The sequence below is a fragment of the Erpetoichthys calabaricus genome, chromosome 3 (genome assembly GCF_900747795.2).
Source record: "Erpetoichthys calabaricus chromosome 3, fErpCal1.3, whole genome shotgun sequence".
NCBI lineage: Eukaryota > Metazoa > Chordata > Cladistia > Polypteriformes > Polypteridae > Erpetoichthys > Erpetoichthys calabaricus.
Genome location: NC_041396.2, coordinates 75,191,515 through 75,215,646, shown reverse-complemented (window position 1 = coordinate 75,215,646; position 24,132 = coordinate 75,191,515). Strand labels below are relative to the sequence as shown.

General features: G+C 37.7%; 1 protein-coding gene across 1 annotated transcript in view; it reads right to left on the bottom strand.

The window, feature by feature from the left end:
- smyd3 (SET and MYND domain containing 3) overlaps nt 1-24,132 on the bottom strand; it is a 1,300,831-nt gene that overhangs the window by 882,454 nt on the left and 394,245 nt on the right. The window contains exons 3-5 of the mRNA XM_028796932.2: nt 23,100-23,207; nt 13,149-13,206; nt 10,338-10,474 (exon numbers count right to left, since the gene is read on the bottom strand). Coding sequence (XP_028652765.1) covers nt 10,338-10,474; nt 13,149-13,206; nt 23,100-23,207 — 303 coding nt within the window. The remainder of the gene's footprint in view (nt 1-10,337; nt 10,475-13,148; nt 13,207-23,099; nt 23,208-24,132) is intronic.

The following is a 24,132-nucleotide window of genomic DNA, read 5'->3' as shown; positions in this document are numbered from 1 at the left end:
ATGCCAGAAAAAAAACAGTTAGCATTTTGTGGGAATTTCTGTAAGGATTTTTAATTGTCATTTGGTCTTCTCAGCTAACTCAATATTATCCCTTCTTAGACCTCCAGATTTTAAATTACAGAATTAAGTAACAATGTTTTGCAACAAAGATAATATTCTACCAGGATGATGTTCTTTGTTAGCTATTATGTGGATTATTGTTGGAGAACATTCAGAAAAATCATCTTTGTGCTGTGTCACAGGTTTATACTTTCTTTATAAAATAAGTTATAAACTGTACATTTAGGATATTAATAAAAACACAAAGTAAATGGCAATGATGATGAAACTTATAGAACGAAAGAAACAGCTGACATGTTTAATTATAATGTACAGTTAGGTCCATAAATATTTGGACAGAGACAACTTTTTTCTAATTTTGGTTCTGTACATTACCACAATGAATTTTAAATGAAACAACTCAGATGCAGTTGAAGTGCAGACTTTCAGCTTTAATTCAGTGGGGTGAACAAAACGATTGCATAAAAATGTGAGGCAACTAAAGCATTTTTTGAACACAATCCCTTCATTTCAGGGGCTCAAAAGTAATTGGACAATTGACTCAAAGGCTATTTCATGGGCAGGAGTGGGCAAGTCCGTCGTTATGTCATTATCAATTAAGCAGATAAAAGGCCTGGAGTTGATTTGAGGTGTGGTGCTTGCATGTGGAAGATTTTGCTGTGAACATACAACATGCGGTCAAAGGAGCTCTCCATGCAGGTGAAAGAAGCCATCCTTAAGCTGCGAAAACAGAAAAAACCCATCCGAGAAATTGATACAATATTACGAGTTGCAAAATCTACAGTTTGGTACATCCTGAGAAAGAAAGCAAGCACTGGTGAACTCAGCAATGCAAAAAGATCTGGACGTCCACGGAAGACAACAGTGGTGGATGATCACAGAATCCTTTCCATGTGTTTCCTTAAGAGGCATTAGCTCTCTGGAAATGTGTTCTTTTATATTGCGGCATTTTAATTAACCTGAATTATAAATTAAAATATTAAATTAAATTATTACCCTCCCCCAGCATGCAATGGCGGTTACAAGCTTACACGACAAGTTAGGATAATTCTAGCTCTTTATTGGCGGTTTCACGCGGCATTACAAACGGGAAGCTTATGGCAGACATGTCAAACGTGGGTATTTTGACCTGCGTAGCCTGCCATTCTATCGTTGCCACGCTGAAAGGATTTTTAGCCTGACAGCAGAAATAATCTTCTGCCCGGCCTCGGACGGAAGACATACTCTTCCACCCGGAAGCTTCAAAGTGTTGGCCGTAGGTGTCCATTCTTATATACTTGTTGCTCCTTGTGCAGGCTCTTGGCTCCGATCCAAACAAGGACAGGAAGGATTCCAGACCCACCTTCAAAAAATACATTAATAGCACAATGCCTATATACAGTTCTCATTCTCCCAACAAGGAAAGAAAATAATGTACTGACAGAAGACAGAAATATACTAGTCTGTCTTTAGGCTGACTATTCAATTCTCCAGTTGTCTGTGGCTCTCTAGTCCTGTGCTTGGCTCGGCAATTCTAAATACTGAAGCTGTTCCCCTCTGTACCATATTTGGTCTGCCTGTATGAATGAGTCTATAACAGTGGGCACAGAGAACAGTGACATTAAAATTAATAATACATAGTATAACACCATGGTGAAGAGAAACCCCTTCACAACAGCCAACCAAGTGAACAACACTCTCCAGGGGGTAGGCATATTGATATCCAAGTACACCATAAAGAGAAGACTGCATGAAAGTAAATACAGAGGGTACACTGCAAGGTGCAAGCCACTCATAAGCCTCAAGAATAGAAAGGCTAGATTAGACTTTGCTAAAGAACATCTAAAAATGCCAGCACAGTTCTGGAAAAACATTCTTTGGACAGATGAAACCAAGATCAACCTCTACCAGAATGATGGCAAGAAAAAAGTATGGAGAAGACATGGAACAGCTCATTATCCACATCATCTGTAAAACAAGGTAGAGGCAGTGTGATGGCTTGGGAGTGCATAGCTGCTAGTGGCACTGAGACACTAGTGTTTATTGATGATGTGACACAGGACAGAAGCAGCCGAATGAATTCTGAGGTGTTCAGAAACATACTGTCTGCTCAAATCCAGCTAAATGCAGTCAAATTGATTGGGCGGCGTTTCATGATACAGATGGACAATGACCCAAAACATACAGCCAAAGCAACCCAGGAGTTTATTAAAGCAAAGAAGTGGAAAATTCTTGAATGGCCAAGTCAGTCACCTGATCTTAACCCAACTGAGCATGCATTTCACTTGTTGAAGACTTCTGACAGAAAGGCTCACAAACAAACAGCAACTGAAAGCCGCTGCAGTAAAGGCCTGGCAGAGCATTAAAAAGGAGGAAACCCACCATCTGGTGATGTCCATGAGTTCAAGACTTCAGGCTGTCATTGCCAGCAAAGGGTTTTCGACCAAGTATTAGAAATGAACATTCTATTTCCAGTTATTTAATTTGTCTAATTACTTTTGAGCCCCTGAAATGAAGGGATTGCGTTAAAAAAACGCTTTAGTTGCCTCACATTTTTATGCAATCGTTTTGTTCACCCCACTGAATTAAAGCTGAAAGTCTGCACTTCAACTGCATCTGAGTTGTTTCATTTAAAATTCATTGTGGTAATGTACAGAACCAAAATTAGAAAAAAGTTATCTCTGTCCAAATATTTATGGACCTAACTGTATTAATTTTTACTCCCCTTTCAAAACAAAAAGCAAATATCATATGATGGTTAACATTTTTGTCACATACTGCAGTTGTTCATAACACTTTATAGTCTATTAGATGATACTGAAGACTTTTATTTTTCACAGTATATTTGTCTGTTTTTTGCTTTATGTATTTAGTAAAAAATCAGTCTGTCACTAAAAGAAAAATGCTGGCATAAATCGTGTTACACCATAATAAATATGACAACTCTTTTATAAACCTTTTATAAACAGAAGAGGAGCTGAGTTCATATGCAGCACTTCTGCCACACCCAGAAGTGCTGCCTGATGTTATTTGGGAAGCACCTGGAAAACTTCCGGGTGCAGTATAAAGGAGGCCGCACTCACTCCACTTGGGGAGCCGGAGTTGGGTGGAAGAGGATATTTGGCATCTGTGTCTGTCTGTGTCCAGGTTCAAGTACACAACATATATATTAAGAAAATTCATCAATAAATAAAGAAAATTTTGCTTGAAAGAAATTACAAACATTTTTATAAATGGAAAAGAGACCAAAATGTGATTAGTGTAATAAGAGATAAACAATTTCTATATTTAAAAATGACTTCACTACCCAAAGATATGGCAAATATAAAATGTTTTTAAGTATATCTATATCCATTTTTCTTAAAATTATGTATTAAATACTTCTAGAAAAGTTTAAGCTCTTCCATGTAAACCTGACTGTGCTTTCTGTCTGGGAGAATGAACAGCAAACTTGGCATGTGCATCTCTCTTACTGATGTGTGATGTGCTTTGCTGACTGGTGTTGCCATTTCAGATGTGTGTTGTTCTGTCTAGAAGCTGGCTTTTAACTTTTAATTTTGCAAGATTACAGCAGAGGGATAAAACACAGAAAGGACCAGAAGGCAGCATCCACACTCCTAAGATTTTACAATAAGCAATTAATAGACAATAAATAAATGTACTTGTACACAGCTGGCCATAAAAATTGCAACACAGGAAAAACCGGGTCAAACTTGTCTGAAACTTGCAGGATGGATAGGTCGTGATACAGAGTAAAAATGACTACTAGCCAATACATAACATCCAGCGCCGCCGAAAGTGGCAGCCTTTTCAGCAGCTCCGTGTATGACTGTATGTGTATGTGTACTTTTCTTCTTTCATTTTTCTATTTTTATTTATTGATCACTCCTATCACTTTATTTTATGTGGATTTGTTCACTGGACACACTTACTTTTACAACATGGGCATGGATTTTTACACGCCGAGACTCGCCTATTTCAGTACTCAACTTCGAGCGCTGAGAACAAATGCCAGTGCCGGTGTGGTTCCCTATTTACCCGACGAGGTAAGAAGGCGGTATCGTGGCAGCAGAGCGGGCACTAAGCTAAAAATGAAGCGGCTTGCAAGAAAGTGGCATTTTAAGCCTTTGGTGCCTTCTGTGATTCTGGGGAATGTAAACTCAATCTCAAATAAGATCGACGAACTGGCTGCGCTGGTGAAAAATGTCAGAACCTACAAAGAATGCAGTTTGTTGTGTTTCTGCGAAACGTGGCTAACTAACACCATCCCAGACGCTAATGTGGAACTACCCGGGTTTAGCACAGTTAGAGCGGACAGAGATGCAAGTACCTGTGGGAAGCACAAAGGAGGAGGACTCGCTCTCTATGTCAATACACGGTGGTGTAACTCTGGACATGTTAACGTCAAAATCTCCACTTGCTGCAGGGACATCGAACTGTTGGCCATAAGTTTACGTCCCTATTACTTGCCCAGAGAGTTTGGACACATCATTGTTGTTATTGTATACATTCCTCCTCGGGCGGACGTGGAGTCAGCGAGTGACATCATCCATTCTGCTGTTGCTAAGTTACAAACGCAGCACCCTGAGGCGCTTGTGCTAATCGCTGGGGACTTTAACCATGTGACGCTGGACAAAACATTACCTGCATTCTCCCAGTATGTGGACTGTAACACCCGGGGAAATAAGACTATTGATTTACTGTATGCAAACGTTAAATACGCATACAGCGCCACCCTGTTGCCTGCGCTTGGGAAAGCAGATCATAACCTGGTTCTGCTTCTGCCTCACTATAAACCAAAAGTGAGAGTCCTACCTGTAACCACACGATCATTCAGGAAGTGGACCCCGGAGGCTGAGAATACTCTGAGAGAATGTTTTGGAACTACAGATTGGGATATCCTGCAGGGATCACATAGTGAGAACATTGATGAAGTTGTTGACTGCACTACTGACTACATCAACTTCTGTATGGACATTGTAGTTCCAGTAAGAACTGTACGCTGCTATGCTAACAACAAGCCATGGATTACAAGTGACATCAAGGGCCTTTTGAACCAGAAGAAAAGGGCTTTTAAAGGCGGTGATCAGCATTAGCTCAAGCGCGTGCAGAAGGAACTCCGAGTCCAGCTCAGGGCGGCGAAGGAGCAGTACAGGAGAAAGCTGGAGCAGAAGTTGCAGAACAACAGCATGAAGGAAGTGTGGGATGGGATGAAGATCATCACTGTCTGCAGCTCGAAGCGGGGTACCACCATCGAGAGAGACTTGAAGAGAGCAAACCAAATGAACAACTTCTTTAACAGGTTTGACCACCCTAACCCACTCTCACTCTCACCTCAGAGTACTCCACCCTCCACACATCCTTCTGCTGATACCAGCATAGGAGAGACATCCCCACCCATAATTACAACAGCGCAAGTGAGCAGAGAGCTGAGGAGACTTCGTGCCAGCAAAGCAGCGGGTCCAGATGGAGTATCGCCACGACTGCTGAAGGTCTGTGCATCAGAGCTGGGGGGTCCTCTACAGCGCATCTTCAACCTGAGCCTGGAACAGGGGAGAGTCCCGAGGCTTTGGAAAACATCTTGTATTACCCCAGTCCCAAAGGTATCACGTCCTAGTGAGCTGAATGACTTTCGGCCTGTTGCTCTGACATCACATGTGATGAAGACCATGGAGAGGCTGCTGCTTCACCACCTTAGGCCACAGGTTCAACACGTCCTTGACCCTCTGCAGTTTGCATATCAGGAGAAGGTGGGAGCGGAGGATGCCATCATCTATATGCTACACCGATCCCTCTCTCACTTGGACAGAGGCAGTGGTGCTGTAAGAATTATGTTTCTAGACTTCTCTAGCGCCTTCAACACAATCCAACCTCTGCTCCTTAGGGACAAGCTGACAGAGATGGGATTAGATTGATACCTAGTGGCATTGATCGTGGACTATCTTAAAGACAGACCTCAGTATGTGCGTCTTGGGAACTGCACGTCTGACATTGTGGTCAGCAACACAGGAGCGCCACAAGGGACTGTACTTTCTCCAGTCCTGTTCAGCCTATATACATCGGACTTCCAATACAACTCGGAGTCCTGCCATGTGCAAAAGTTCACTGATGACACTGCTATCGTGGGCTGCATCAGGAATGGGCTGGAGGATGAGTATGGGGACCTAATCAATGACTTTGTTAAATGGTGCGACTCAAACCACCTACAACTGAACACCAGCAAAACCAAGGAGTTGGTGGTGGATTTTAGGAGGCCCAGACCCCTCATAGACCCCGTGATTATCAAAGGTGACTGTGTGCAGATGGTGCAGACCTATAAATATCTGGGAGTGCAGCTGGATGATAAATTAGACTGGACTGCCAATACCGATGCGCTGTGCAAGAAAGGACAGAGCCGACTATACTTCCTTAGAAGGCTGGCGTCCTTCAACATCTGCAATAAGATGCTGCAGATGTTCTATCAGACAGTTGTGGCGAGCGCCCTCTTCTACGCGGTGGTGTGCTGGGGAGGCAGCATTAAGAGGAAAGACGCCTCACGCCTGGACAAACTGGTGAGGAAGGCAGGCTCTATTGTTGGCATGGAGCTGGACAGTTTCACATCTGTGGCAGAGCGAAGGGTGCTCAGCAGGCTCCTATCAGTTATGGAGAATCCACTGAATCCACTAAATAGTATCATCTCCAGACAGAAGAGCAGCTTCAGCGACAGACTGCTGTCAATGTCCTGAAAACTGACAGATTGAGGAGATCGTTCCTCCCCCAAACTATGCGCCTCTTCAATTCCACCCGGGGGTGTAAACGTTAACATTTAACATTATACAAAGTTATTGTCTGTTTTTCACCTGCATTATTATCATTCTTTAATTTAATATTATTTATTGTATCATTATGCTACTGCTGGAGAATGTGAATTTCCCATTGGGATTAATAAAGTATCTATCTATCTATCTATCTATCTATCTATCTATCTATCTATCTATCTATCTATCTACACAAATAATGTATGCAAGTTATGCCACCTGAATTTTCCTAATGTAGGTATAAAAGGTGCCCACAAAGGGAACCTCATTTAGTGAGTGCAGACAATTAGTGTAGTGTCAGAGGGACAATATATGCCCAGGAGAAGAAAATGACAGCCGTACGTTCAGCTCTCAGGCTTTGAACATGGGAGAATTGTGGGAATGCTAGAAGATGAATAATCCTCCTGCTTCTGCTGGCCAGAGTGTGAGCACAGTGATGACAGTATGGCATCAAATGGCAGAAGAGGATCAGAGCTGCCAAGGTGAAGGGTCTGGTGTGACCTGACACACTAACAAACAAGAGGACATGACAGTGATGGACCAAAAAGCCACATCACTAAACCTAGGCTTCTCAAATGTCATATGGTGTCTATGTGCACTGTTCGATGCCGTTTGTTGCATGTCACTTATTCCATTGGATACCACTGACCCTAGATTACAGGTGTCTCTGACTACAAAGGTACCAAGAATGCCACCAATGGCAAGATGACTGGCATCACATTCTGTTTTCAATAAAGTCCTAGTTCAATTTATTTTATCATGATGGACATATCTGCTCTGGAGGCATGCATTTAGTAGGTTCATACAGGCCCAGAACCACATAAAACGGTGTGGGGTGTCATGGGGTCCACTCCCATTCCCACCTCATATGCTTTGCTAGTACCTTGACCAGACAGACATACCTTGCAAAGGCGGTGGTACCCAAATGCAGAGGTTATCTGGTGCCATATTCCAACAGGACAATGCTTGACCACATGTGTCACAAAACATTCTAAAGTTCCTGCATGACTACTGTTTTGTCTTGGTAGAGTAATCTTTTACTCTAGTTTCCCCTATTATATTATTAATAAGTAGCCTTTGTCAGAATGCCTCAAATCTCCCAGACTTCCCACTGTTTATAAGGTATTATAGTATATCATTTCTCCCCACCTTTCCTCCTACATCTATAACCTCAGGCAATTAGGTGTAGTAAAAGACAAGCAGGAGTTCAGTTACAATTTAAACAATGTATTATTGATAATATTCATAAATAATAACAATAGGCAAAGTACATTTGAATATTGGCAACCATACAACCTGATAAATGGTGATGTGTAGTTCAGGCGGCACATAGACTTGTTAGTTACTTAAAAATGTCTCTAGTTAAGGAATCATTGGTAGTCAGCTTTCTTCAAAACAGGCCGCATGCCTGTCTCAATATGGCTGACAAGCTGTGCTCTTCATTGTGTTGTTCTTTTCAGTTCATGGTGTGAGATGGTCATTCAACGGTTTTGGTAAGAGGGAGAGTGTGAGGTAAGCAAGCAAATTTATAGATTTTATGTCCAACCCCTAGAGCCAATAGGACGTCGTGGTACTTAAAGGCTTTTGATACAAGCCAATTCCAAACAGCCATGCTTCAGACCAATGGGGCAAAGAACATCTTAACACCTGCCATCCCCCAAAACCATATGTTAAGGTAAAGCTTGGCAGTTAGGCAGCCAAACTTATCTGAGGCACATTCCCCCAACCATGTCATAAAATTCAAAGACACTCATTCCTAAAATGCGGGGGGGACATGAATGCTTCTCACTAATGTAACACTAATATTACATTGCTTTGCCTAAGTTACAAATAAAGACATACAAAATATTTATCAACTTATATGCAAAATCTCACATCAGAACAACCACCATGAGTCATTTCTTCCCTGGCCCATAAGTTTACCAAATGTGTCCCCTGTTGAGCATGTCTTGGACATGTTTGGACAATGATAGGCATGCCAGGGACCACCAGTGGTTACTACAAATTAAACTTTGGCGTGTATAACAGCTATATTACATGCCATTCCACACATCCAACTTTGCTTCCTGTCCATGCCTGACCATGTAGTGGTTCTCCCATGGTGGACACACCAAATGTTTTTCTTTTAACTATGTATGCCATGTATCATAAGCAATCTGAAATGGAAAAAATATAATTGTCATATCTCACATCTTTTTTGGTGTATTAGTTTTTTAATGTTCAGTAGTGTGTTAGCCAATCAGAATAGGTAAAATAAGTGGAAATGAATGCAGTTAATCGATGAGTTTTGTATGAAGCAGACACATGGATCTCTGGCAAGATGAGGCTCAACTACAGATGACCTGAGAGACTGTATGCACATGCAATTGTCGTGCCTGGTACAAGGCCCACCAATTCTCTGAGCCTGCACAATTGACGGCTTTGAAAGCCATTACGGTCAGAACTCATGGGTTGCTTGCCATGAGCTTCCCTTACTGCTAATAATTGCTGTTCTCAGTAAAGACTCTCTGCTCAATATCCTTTGATTTAAAATAACGTATTTTTGGGGGGAGCTGGGGTAGGCTGCCAGAGAAAGGGATATCTTGTCACAGAAACTGCCAGAATAGGATGTGAACACCCTCCACATAATGTTTATATCTTTCAGACTACTATTTTGTTTTCTAGTCACATCCATACAAAAATCTACAGCTGTGTTTTCATGTCAAAAATTAAAATAACCAGAAAAGATATCCTCAATCTGCCCCATAATGATAAAATAGCAGAGGATTTCCATTTATTATAGCATACATTGTGTTTGGTTCCTGCATTTTCATTTTCTGTCAAGCAATAGCTTAGTGCATCATTTATTCAGAGTAAAATGTAATTCTTCCCTAATTTCATTCACCACGAATTACATGGCCTGCAATACAGAATACTGAATATACAGCTAGAGATAGAGAGATGTATACAAATGCTATGTAAGAAAAATACCAGAGAAAGTTAAGGTTAAAAAGATAAGACCATTACATTATCAGCCTTGGCAATTTAATTTTAATGTAATTATTTCAGTTGTGCTACTCTGAAACTGACAAAAAAAGAGTATGTACATTTCATATGTGCATTAAACAGCCTCAGTTAAATAATTACTTCATAATTAATTCACAATTAAGATGTATTCTTCTACTCAGCTTTAAAAACTCTACGGAGTCCACTAGTTTCACATTTTCCATAATAAGTTTCACCTTTCAAATAAGCAAATATGCTTTCAACATAAACAACTTTTTTTTTGTACAAAAAACACATTTCATTAGAAAAACATACACCAACGTATGTCTTTAAGCATGCAAAGCCTTAAAAAAGATGAGCTACTACATATCAAAACATCTTGTCATTTGAATGCGGGACTCATTAATCACTAGTAACCACAGCACGTCGCATCGAATTTATAAGCTTCTTTTGAGCTCAATATAACATGCAGCCCGTATTTATCATCACACAGCGCAAAAACAATTTTACACTCACTTTGGCGAAGAGCTCGAGTAGATTAGCACAAAGTGGCAGCTTGAACACCTCTTGCATTTCTTCTTTCAAATAATGCTGCAGCATGATTGTCAGTTGTACTAGTCCTTCCTTCATTTCTGTAGTTAAATCTTCAATATCTATCATAATAAAAGAAAAAGCAACAAAAGTGAATAATCTCTCTAAATATAATATGCAGGTCCTATAAGAAGTTTTCACATTTTATTGTAATACAACATTGAATCATAAGGAACTTAATTTGGTGTTTTAGACACCGATAAACAGAAAAAGACTCTTTAATGTCAAAGTGAAAATAATTACAAGTATAAAACTCAAAGTATGAGATTACATACATATTCACCATATTTAATATGACACACCTAAATCATCACTGGTAAAAACAATTGGCTTTAGAAGTCACATAATCAGTTTAAAGAAGATCACCTCTCTGTGTTCAAGGGGTCTCAGTTGACTGTCATATAAATGAACCTTATCTGGAAGGTCCACCTTGTCAAGAGTCAGTATTGTGATTTAACGTACATAATGAAGACAGAAGAACACTCAAAGCATCTCCATTAAAAGGTGACAGAAAAGGAAACATCAGGGGATGGATACAAGAAAATGTCTAAATCCCTTGGAGTCCAGTTAAATGAATCATTATGACATTGAAAGGGTATGACACAGCTGTAAATCTGCCTAGACCAGGCCATCCACAAAAACTGAGTGATCATATAAGAAGGAAACCAGTGAAGTAGGCCACCGAGAGACCTGTGATAACTCTGAAGGAATTACAAGTTACAGTGAGAAATGGTTGCCCAGGTGCTTCATCAGCCATAGCTTTCTGGGAGAGTGGTATAGAGAAACGCATCACAAAGTGGGGATGCTTGCATGCAGAAGGCCCTGAAAGGCTTATGAGAGTAGAAAGTAAAATGAATGCATTAAAATGCAAGGAAATCCTTGAGGAAAACTGATTCAGTCTGCAAGAAACCTGCACCATGGGAGAAAATTTGTTTTCCAGAGAGACAATGACCCCAAAAGTTAAGCCAAATCACCACAGGAATGGCTTAAAAAATGTCAGTGTTCTGGTGTAGTCAAGTCAGAGTCTACATCTCAACCCAATTAAGAATTTGTGGCTAGACTTGAAAAAGGCTGTTCATTCATGATCGCCATGCAGAGCTTGGGCAAAGCTTGACCAGTGTTGCAAAGAATAATGGGGAAAAACTTTAATGTCCAGATAAACAAAGCCGAGAGAGAGCATCCAATTCACAAAGACTGGTAAAGCTGCAATTTCTAAATACTGACTTGAAGAGGGTGAATACTTATATGATCAATAATTTTATGCTTTATATTTGTAATTTATTTAGATCACTTTGCAGAGATCTGTTTTCACTTTGATATTAAAGTGCGTTTCTGATATTCACTGTCAAAAAAGCCAAATTAAATCCACAGTGTGTCTTTGTTGTAGAATAATAAAATGTGAAAATATTCAAAGGCATGAATACTTTTAGAGTATCCTATATATAGCAGTTCAAAAAGGTATTTATCAATATGCATGTACAAAAGAAAAGTACAGGGAAATCACCTTTCCATACCATTCGCTCTTACATCTTAATATCACCTCCTGGGACTCAACCAATGAAGGCTCTGCAGTTGAAATATTGTGAAATTATTTTTCATTTTATTTTGTAGTATATTATTTAAATTTCACCAGGTTTTCCATATACATATATACACCTTTTCATCCATTTACTAAATCTACTCAGTCCAACTCCATAGTCATGTATGGCCAGAAAGAATCATAAATAGACAAATAGATAGAAACCAGTGCAAAACAACAAAATAGCACAGTGCAAACTATACATACACATATCCTTAAACATTTCACATATAACTTTGACAATATAATCACAACCGCACTATGAACATGCTGCAGTAGACATTATGGTGATAACTGTGTTCTTATGAGGAATGTCCAGCTAATACCTAGTGAAGCTTAAACACTGAAATGATGTCTTCTATTGACAGAGAACTGCTTTGGAATCTTTCAATTAAAAAAAGAATACAAAGCCAAAACTTGAAACCCATTTTATGATAATTTAAACATGGCTTATGTGCATTGTCAACTAGAATTACTAATTATTTCTCCCAATCATTAATTCATTTTTTGAACTTGCTTTATTTATTACATGGTCCCAGGGAAAGAGAGACAGTTTATACAGAAACTTGTATATCAAGGAAATACAATAAGCTAAAAGAGAGATGAATCAACATGTTCTGAAAAACACTTGTAAAAATCCATATATTTCCAGTGTGACACATTGAGCTTAATGCAGAGGTTTTTGTAGAAGTGATAGCTTATTTTACTGTAACTCTTTTCATTTCCAAGATCTTTTGTGGGTTGCAAAAAAGGTTGGTGACTGATCCATAACACCATGTGTTCTAATAACCACCCTGTTGAGTCTAAATTTAATTTGACTGAAATGTAAATGATATAGGATTAATAATATTTTGAAAAACACTCCATACTACATTTCAATGAAAATACCAGTTTTTTCCATATTATCCATGTGTTATACTAGGACTCTTTAATAAGCAAAGAATTTAACAGTGAATCTGTAAAATGAAAGTACTGCAATTTAGTTAAACCACTATATCTATAACATAAAGTGAGGCTGTTTAGATTATCAATTAATTAATTAACAATGAACCACATGTGGTTGTTAAAATCCACTGTTCTTTTCTTCTTTTGTTGGATCATAATGAGGGGAAAAATAAAGACAGTTCTAAACTGAGATTTTTATTTTTAATACTCACGTGATTTGTGTTCTGAGAAGGAGTATAGCTCCTCTGAAGGACATGATAAATTGTTCATCTGTTGAATTAAAGAAAAGAGATAATTGTACCTTACAAAATTTATATCTGTGATCACAATCAATCTACAAGTGAAACAGAATATGAATTGAAAACTTTCATCTTGGGCCAAAAATGGCTAGTTTTTTGAGAAGGCATGAACTATAAATATAAACCAACTATTTTTTTTAAATATCATAAAAAGAAATAATAAATTGTAAGCAATCAAATCTGAAAAAATTACAAGTTAAAACCCACACCAATGCAACCCAAACCCACACAGCACTGAAATGGTGGACATCAGATGTTTCAAAGCAAAAGGGCTAACTGAGGAGAAAGGTGCAACACATATTACGGGTCCTAGGGGAAAATAAGTAAAAAAAAAAATTTAAAAAAAATGAAGAAAGTAAAGAAGTGAACCAAAAGTTAGTGATCAATACCACAATAACCTGCCACCCAACTACAAGCTAGTCACACTGTAAACCACCTCTTCTCAATATGGGGGGCGGGTTATCTGCTGATCCAAGGCACTGAAAGTTCAAAAGGTAAAGGAGTGAGAATCTGCAAACTTCCAGTAAGAGGCCAGTGCTGATTCCGGGTAATTGTTCCAGAAAGAGCAAAGAAGTATGGCTTATATGTATTTTACTTTTTGTGTCTTCGTTTTTTATTTTTAAGTATGTTTCATTTGTTTATGTAATTTTTTTTTCAATACTGGTTGGATATCCCTAATCTGCTTAACTGCTTACAGTTAACAATTCTCACTAGCTGCCCTAATTACAATATAGGAAAAGTACATTGCTCTGATTAAGTTAGGAAAAATGGACACTACTAAAAATTGCCTTTTTATGTTGAGAATTTTGTATGTTGGTAAAAACATGTATGTATGTATATATGTATGTATAAGCAAACAAATTGGAAACTTAATGTAGTGTTTCATCGATTGGTTAATGGCTTCCAGGACAGCATGCATAATAGAGTGAATGAAGGTTGCCTGAAATATTCCTGACCTGTCAGTCAGTTCCCTGAGAAGGGACAACAGATAGCTGATATAAACTGACAGAAAACGAAAAAAGTTCTTCAGTGCAAATATGCAGAATTATACCTCTTAAAACTGATCTAAAATACAAATAAAAATTAATTACTTTTGAAGTTTATAATGTTTGTCATGACGATTCACATTATAAAGATTGTTTGGTGATATGAATTACTATATGCATGAGTCATCATAGAGCTGTTTTGGCTCCATTTCTTTACTTGATCAAGGATTTCCCCAAGATATCTCATTTTATATATATGCAAATATTCCACAGTCCGAAAATATCTGAAATCTGAAACATTTCTGATCCCATGCATTTTGGATTAGGGATATTCAACCTGTATTGTTTTGTTTATTTATTATTTATGTATGGTGCATGCTGTGATGTTTCTTGTATTTTGTGAGTTGAACCCTAAGAGGCTGAACCACCTTTATGTCACTGCTAAGGGTCCGCCCTCAGCTTATAAATCAAGGATGGGAGATGAGTACCTTGGCGGTTCATTGTTGTTCTTGAACTGATTACCAGTAAGTACTGATTTTTTAGGTTTCTGAATTTTTACTCTGTTTTTCTGATTTTGTTATTTTTTTATCTCTATTTGGATTGCCTTTTAGGAATTTCTTTTTTGCTCTATTGAGCATTTGTGCTTTCTTTTTCTATTTGTTAAACAGATATTTTCTTTATTAAAGATTCTTTGTTTGGGATATTTGTACAGCCAGGGTTTATATGTTACCCTGCCTGGAAAGATAATTTTGATATATTTAGAGATTTTCCTTCAGTTTTTCCTTGTTTTTGAAACTGTGTGCTCCTGAGCATTAATTTGCGCCTGAGTAAACTGAAGCCTCCCATTGGTCTAGGGTCAGGCTTGCCTGGGTTGAGACCTATACTGTCGAAGGCCAGTGAAGATTCTGGCCTGTTTCTGTGGGTCTTTTTGGGGGCTTCACAAGTTTCACTATTTTGTGGTTCCAGAATCACAACTGCTGTAGAAGGCAGACCAGAAAGCAGACACTGAAGAACATATGAAGAAATTTGCTTGGGGTATTCGATGGACAGATATGGTGGTTGGGATCCACAGGGAGACCCATAGCATAATACCTGCAGTAGTAAAGATGTAAATGATGCATATATTTACAGTGGCTATGTTGACAACTGGGTTGTTAAAAGGTAGGAGATTTCCATGGGATTGTGGATAAAGAAGGAAGGTCACACTGCCAAACAGAAAATATTCTGAAGAGCCTGTAAGATGTCTTACATAGAAGGGCATAAAAAGCTGCCACCAGGTTCACAGTTGGATATAGACAGTGATATGAATTATAAATGAGATAAGAAGAAAGCAGAGAGGATATTGTGATACCACTCACCTTAACAACAAATTTGAACTGAACATAAATCAAAAAAAGAAGAGAGAACACAGAAACTGGAGTGATTAAAATATTTTGAGCTTAATATCAAAACTCCCCCAAATATCATAATATTTTGGCATGACCAGGGCAGGAAAGAGATGAAGTTATTTTTAGTAAGGAAAGCTGGATTATGAAAGACAGGTTTTTGTAATACTGGACAGGAGTCAAAGTGCTTCTCAATCTTGTGCCAGATTTTCACAGCATATGAAATTAAAGAATCTATTGTTTAAAAACCGTAAAAGGAAGAAGAGAAAGAGATATTAGGATTAACCTTTTTAGATTCAACAAAAAGCTAAGACTGGAAATTGAGGAGGGCAGCTCTAAATTGAATGAAGAGTAAAAGCCTATGACACAATTCCAAGTTCCACTAAGAGACCACACCCTCAGATCAATCATGGATCAAAGTAGGTATGCTTCACAAAAACTCAGGAATAAAGACCTCATAGCAGACTAGAATTTAACTGTGGCAGACAAAGATAGAATGGCAGTAATAACATTTAAATGAGTTACGTAGTTATTTTGACCATCAAGCCAGAGCTTCCTTAACTCTCTTGAAGTCCTTACTGTAATTTTAAGTTATAGTGTCTACAGTAGAAGCAAGAACACGTGACAAGTAAAAGAGATGCAAGGAAAAAACACACTGATGACAAAAATAATTTTTATACAAAATAGTAGGCTGTGACCTGGGGCGTCATGTATAAAACCATGCTTAGATTCCATAAAAATTTTTGCTTACGATAGAAATGCAAAAATGGTACATGCACAAAAAAGTGTATTTATAAAACTGTATATATGCCAAGTCCCATGCCAAGCTCTTTTATAATCTCAAATCAACCTAAAACCATGCACATCTATTCCCTCCTCCATTGCATCCGGCGCCGCCGTGAGTGGCAGCCTTTTCAGCAGCTCCGTGTATGACTGTATATGTATGTGTACTTTTCTACTTTTATTTTTCTATTTTTATTTATTGATCACTCCTACCACTTTATTTTATGTGGATTCCTTCCCTGGACACACTTTTGTGAATTTCCCATCGGGATTAATAAAGTATCTATCTATCTATCTATCTATCTATCTATCTATCTATCAAAGCTTCCCTCAAATTCTACCAATAATGAATAATTGGATAACAACCTTTTTCCCATCCTTTGTATTGTGCTGGCAAACCATTTATCTAAATATCAAAAACTGTTCTAAAAACCCCAATCACTAGCACACTGAGGGGCGGAGTGGTGGTTCTGAGACTAGGGATTTGCACTGGCAATCAGAATGTTGCCGGTTTGAATCCCGTAAAATGCCAGAAGCAAGGCCCTTAACCTGCAATTGCTCCGTCCTGGGTATGACATTAATCTGCATCCAGCCTTGCAAGCAGGTCCTCCAACTTGCAGGGAAAATCTGGGGGTTGGTGGCAGGACTGGCACTCCAGCCACTGTAAAAAGCCTCTTCAGTGTGATGCTGAGGTGTCACCTGTTACACGGCTGCATTCAAATCTCAATCCAGGTGGTTTGTCGTGTGGTGGGTGCAGCAACGCGCTGTAATCAGAGCATGCTCCCAACTAGCACACACAATTTAAGTTTGTCATAGACTGTACCCAACTCCCTGGAGACATTATCAAATGGGACTAGAATTAGATGCCCTATGTCACGTTTGTCCCTGGCACTTTTCTCCACATGTTCTAGATCTCTGGTGCCATGTGGCTGAATACCTCTCTGCGATTTTTTCTTTCTCCATTCCTTGTCACCTCAAGTTCTTCTCCTTCTAGACCTTTCTTCTCTTTCCTCACTTTCCCTTTCTCTGTCCCAGTGGAGAATTTTAATGACTGCAACCATTACAGCTAAATTATTTTTAGCCTTTTGCCGGAAAACTGGATGACTTTATTTTATAGCCTTATTATTCTAGAGCTTCCTGCATCTTGGATCAACAACTCTTCTGGCTCTACTATCCACAACTGACTTCATGTTGTTGCGTTAGTAAAGAGCTGGTTTGGAGTTTCATGAGGCAGTTTCTCCTGTCCACGTTTCTGCATGTTTTTTTCTCTCCCTTACTTTCCCTTGAACTCCAGTGTGATGTGTGTGTGTGTGTGTGTTCCAACTTACCTGTCAACTCTTTTCTTTCCCCTCTTATTGTGTTGCTGTTTAAGGTGGAGTAGAGTGGGTTGGCGCCAGTGTTGAGAGATGTTCCGTTTTTGTTTTTATACAGCCCAAAAATCAGTTATTATTTTTGGTTTTCTTTTGCTATATTTCTCTTTCATTTTATCAATTAAAAAAACACAAGTGTTTTAGGTGCTCTCAGTCACCTCCCACCAATATTCATGAATGGCTTAAAAATGCCCTTTTTAAATATTAATGACCTAATCTGCATATAAATTTGGCCATGTTCCTGATATCTGTACTTTCAAACCATGGAAGACCACAGAAAGTGAATGTAAGCCTGAGGTATTAATGACATTTGGAGGAATTTAAGGGGTGGCCAGGATGGGTGACACCACTCCAAAAGATGCACTATGATACTAAAAGAAGTTTAAAACAAAGGGTGTTCTTCCTCAATTTTTACAGCCAAAGCTATTGTAAATATGTTAATCAACTAATTAGGTGCACAGTGATGCAGTCATAATGCTGGTGCCTTGTAGTATTGACTCTGGTAGTCCTGTCTAGGTATTGTTCCTGCCTGCACTGGGTCCTTGCCAGCTCCCACCCGCTCTGGATAAGCAGTTTAGGAGATGGATGGTTCAACAAATACTATAATTTGTCCTGCCCAAAGCAACTTGCTCTTGCGCGTTGCACATCCTTAAAACAAACAGAGGAATACTCTGAACAATTTCAATTACTGATTAGTTCACTTTTTCAGATTTAGCTTGAGAGAGGTTATTTCAACTTGAATATACTGTGTTCTGAATTCTCCTCTTTTACATGTCAGACAGATAGTGTCAGCAAACAGATCCTTGGTAGTCAACAAAAGCAATTATACAGTAGTGCGTGTGGCTGCGGCTTATGCCTGTCTGTATAAACAGCAGCATGGTGGTCTAAACAAATCTCAAATGCATATGTCACTGAGACAAAATATTTAAGTAAAAAAATTGTGATTTCTGTCGTTTTGATAAATCAAATAAATAACAGGAAACACACCAACTTTCAAATCAATTGATAAGTCACACTTGAATGTTTCACTATGCATACATTTTCTAACTTCTTAAAATATGAAAGTGCTTATTATGCCACAATTAAAATACATAGATAAACCAACTTCTGTCATTGAAATATCATCAATGGTATTTGTGTCCTACTTCATGATGATGACTGGTTTAAAAGTGGACTTAGATAGCCTAGGGCAGGCCTCTTGGGGTTGTGTGTTGAATTACAGCCTACATTACAGAGACTATCATGCAGAAATCACACAGTCCCTATTTCGATAAATGTTTAGAAAATGAGTGGATGGATGTATGGATGGATGGATGGATGGATGGACAGACATCAGAATGTGACTGATGTGTCATTGAAATGTGCAATGAAATGAAATTTTGTGTTCACTTCATTGTCATGCTGTCTGGAATCGCTAAAATGCCAACACCAAAAAAATCTGCGTACGACTTACCAATGGTCAATGCCTTCTGTAACTTTAAGGCAGTTTTCATGGCAAGTTTGTATTTTATAAATCCTGACATGTGATTTTGTAACCTTGAAGATTAAAAAAAAGCTGAATAAAGTAAGAACACAGTAGAATCCAAGCAAGCATTGCTCAGAAAGTGCACAGGCAAAATATAACCAGCATTGAGAGATATTTTATGATGAGAGTGATAAGCAGTAAAAAGGTATTAATCCAACCATTTTATTTATTTTCCACACCTGCTTATTTCAAGATTTAGTGTCACTGGAAGCCAGAGCCAATCTCACACAGCAAAACTGCCATTTCTAAATTAATACTTAAAAGAGTTTATTTGGGTTGGGTTTCAAAACATTTACAGTAGAAATATCATGAAATAAACATTTGAAAAATATCTTCACCATAAAAATGAATAATGCTTTCTATATACATTCCTTAAAGATTAGAAACAAAAATAGCTTCCAAATTTAGAGTAAGGAATCAATTTAATTTACAAAATGTGTGAGGTTCTAAAGCTAAAGTTAATAAGACAGAACCAACGTTTGAAATATATATATATAAAAAAAATACTGCACCATTGTTTCATTCCTCTATGAGTCACTGATTTTACCTAATAGTTAATTATTCCTGTGGCTTGGGAAGCAGAAAAGTATTTGTTTTATTTGGCTACTTTAATGTGTAGCTGCACTGTTGGGTTTTTTTTTTTTGTTTGTTTGTTTTGTTTTGGTTTTTATGCATACATATACAGGGATATATCAAATACAGGTGACATTAAACAACCTGTCTTAGCATCATCAGCTGCATTCTTTCATTTCAAGTAATTTCACCTCATAAACCAGTCAGTTCCTCTTCATTACTGCAGGACAGTAGTGGTGATCAGTTGTTGCTTGCCTGTAGTGATTATACTACATTCTATACCAGAACCAGCATAAGACATTCTCACTTTGCTCCAGCTCCCATAATATTCTCCAAAGCTACCAGACTCAAAAAACCACAGCATCCTAATTAGAATGGAAATGAATAAATGTTCCATCCTTTAGTTCTAACACTATCCATAAAGTTCATCACACTTTACCAAGAAGCTTTTTAGAGGGGTAAAGTAATTTTCTGCCAAAGAAACTGTAAATTCAATGAGAAATACTGTCTTCTTTTTAGAGGACAATGTGACTGCACCAACTCAGAAGCTTATCTGGACTATTTCTGGGAACACAAGTTGCGCACTTAGGCTGACATCCATTGATAAGGCTACACTATAGTGACATTGAAGGATAATGACAGAATTATATCTAACTTGTTGTTGTGATCTTCTCTCCAGCCCTAATAAAGATGAAGTTTATACTTTTCCTAAATTTGTCCAGGTGTTTGGCTAATGTCCTAAGTGCTTTAACGTGACACCAACAATACCTTCCTTGTGCTAATGCCACTTTGCAAGCTGATAAGACATATTGAAGGTTGCCTTTTCTGCTACACAGTGAGTAACATGGGCTTTCAGTTAACCACCCCTGCCACTACAACCCATTTATGGAGACTGTTTGGAGTGGACAAAACATTATAAATAGAGCATAGCTTTTTATCTAATATTTCTAATTTAGTACAGACTAGATTCTCACTTTCAAGAAACTGGGAGCATGAACTGTAGTCCAGACCTTACACATAACTCATTATTCAAATGTATCAGAGGCACACTGACATTGCTATTCTGGGTAAATGGATAGTGGACTGAACATTACAAATATTAACCACAAACTGGACCATGCCATTTTAAACCATATGCAGCTTTTAACATTCATTTTAACTTTAAGTACTGTACTTAAATTAAAGACTGTTTAAGTAGAGAGCTGTAGTTATTTATAAGCTTGTCAACAATGGTCTCATTACTAATGTATGTAGTTCTTGGGATATCAAGTACCTGAAGTACAGTGCAGTTATTACTGAAATTTCTCATAGCTTTTGGTTGTGGTCTGCACATTTTACAGGCAGTGTCAGGATCAGATTTAAAGTAATTAATGATGTGAAAAACTTTCATTAACAGGAAAAATGATTATGTTTTGAAAATTAACAAAATGAATGATAAATAGATCCATTGTACAGTGAAGGAAACAAAGTGATCTTTTCATAATTTCAAGAATAACAATGGAAACAATGAAAAAGTAGTACAGAGGGTGTCAATTTTTATGCAAATATTAAAGTCATACACTAAGCTTATGGTAATATAATTCATGCCAAGTCAAATGGAAAAATGATACATCTGGCTTGTAGTAGCTCTATAAACTAGAAAACGATGAGTTTTACAAAGAATTGTAATTTACTCTAAGCTGCAGGGTTCTGCATAAATCAGATTTCAGTAAGTAAACAGAGTTCACGGTTTACACTTTATGTAATGTCACAGACAGATTTATTTCCCAAAAAGTTGATATTTTGTAACAAAAATTTTTTAAAATGGTTTGAAATAAAAGTTTATTTCTAAGTTGCTATATGCAGCAAATAAAAAACAAGACACCTTTACTTAGATCTCTAAATGCTGGATATACATTTTATTTATTCCAAATTTACAGTCAACGATACAAACACAATTTTAAATAAACAGTAGCTGTCACTATAGGTAACAACCACAATAAAATATCTGCGGCAAAAAATACGACTCTTAATTTAAAATCACAGCATTATGCGGTTTGATGATTAGCAAGGCAGCTGTGGTTTCATACTTTTGTACGACCGAAGAAATTAAGTAGGATTTTAATGGGCCTAGATCAGAAATTCAGGCTGTAAATGAATAAAGTTATTTTGCATGACCGAATACGTAAACCATTTACAATTGCATTTTCTTTTTTTTAAATTTATTTTATTGAAATCACACAACATTCCATACAAATAGATCAATTTTACAAAAATAGGATTGAACACAAATCAACCCCCACCCCTGAGAAAGCGAGCATGGGCAGCAGAATAAAACTTAAAGCTAGTAAAAATAGATGAATTAATAAGTGAATAAAGATAAATGAAGAAGAAAAAGAAATGGGGAGAGAATCTGCTTCCTCGGTGCTTTAAAAGCTTATTCTAAAATGTTATTGATTAGATCCTGCCAGGTTTTGAAAAATTTCTGCACAGATCCTCTAAGTGAGAATTTGATTTTTTCCAGTTTCAAATTTTATATAACATCAGTTACCCACTGACTTAAAAGAGGAGACTTAGGATTCTTCCAGTTTAGCAAGACAAGTCTACATGCCAATAGTGTAGTAAAGGCAATCACAGTTTGTTTGTCCTTCTCCACTTTAAGCCCATCTGGGTGTACACCAAACACAGCTGTTAATGGGTTAGGAGGGATTGTGACATCAAGGCTGTCTGAAAGGCATTTAAAAACTTTGGAGGTGGGAGGTGAGAACAATTGCATTTTCTAAATAAAATTGGGCAACCAAAAAGAAACAAAACAAAACAAGTGTTTACACATTTAGGATGTGACTGTGGTGAATGATGCTGCCTCACACATCCAGTGCCCAGTATTTGTATCTAAGACATGGTTGTTGGATGGTAGGGAGTTTACACATTCTACTTATGCCTCTGTAGATTATTCTCTAGTCACTCCAGTCTTTATCCACATCGCATAAATATGTGTGTTACGTTATTTGGCCATTCCAGAGATACTTTTCAGTGTGGATGTGAGGGTTACCGAGGCTTGAAATGTACTGGGACCCTGTAATGAGGCTTTTAGGATCCAGCCCTCCATGAATCTGAAATGGATTAAGTGAATTTAACAATGTTTGCTTTGTGAAATTATTAATATATAATTGGTTTATAAACACTTTTAAATAAAACTTTTTATTACATTGTATAGAAAACACATGTTTATATTTAAATGGAAGTCTTGCAGTTTTGCCTACCAGTTTAAAAATTATTCTTCCGATCAATCTCACTGAATCAGTGGGAACATTAGGCTGGCAACTTTTGAGGCACTTGCATTCCTTCTTGTGCTCTGCCCAGGCCTGTTTCTGAAACAGAAAATAAACACAATCTTATATTGTAAATTACTCTGTCAATGAGAAAGAAATTAATTTAACAACTTAAAAGAGTAATAAATAAATTAATATAAATGGGTAAGAATTAATTAAACTGGAGAATGTTGTGGGAAAATTGACCATAATGTGCCAAGTAATAACACTAAAACATTAGGAAAATGGGACAGACCATTCAAACCAATTCTATCCACCTAATTTTTCTAAAGTAACATCAAGTCAAGTTTTCTTGGCGGTTCTTTTATCGGGAACATGTTGTAAATCTTTGTGCCAGCCAATGTCTCCGTAAGGGAATAAAAGTGGGTAAACCATAGGATCGCAATTCATATTGAGCATGGAAATCTGTTTACAGGAGTTGCCTCTGGGATAGATGCAAATGTCTCTTTTGGCAGGCAGTTCGCCATCTTCTCCGACGAAAATTGCTGCAACATCGGTGTGACATGTTGGGGCATTGTATCGGGCCAGCGTGGGTAAGGGTTTGGAAGAGGACGAATAGGAATCAAGAAATGCTGTGTCGGCTGCGTGTGGGAGGGACCGGTTTTGTGCAAGCAGGACGAACCAGAAGAGTAATATATATAAGAGATCATCTCGTTAACAATTTAGGTTTCACATGTGCACTGAGAATTGCATGATATTATGCTCACTCGACTCTAATTCTGTCCCACTTATTACAAAATACTTAATCTAGACGGTTACCCTCTTTTGTTGTTTTAATATATTGTGTTAAGAAACTAATTTTAACATCTAAACACTCCTGCTTATGTACTTCACTAAATAACTGTTTAAACATATCTAATAACATTTATCTACAATACCAACTAAGAGACATAAAGCTATATTTTTATTACAAATTAAAGAAAATGTAAAATATAGTTTTCTATAATAATTGTTGGGTATATTT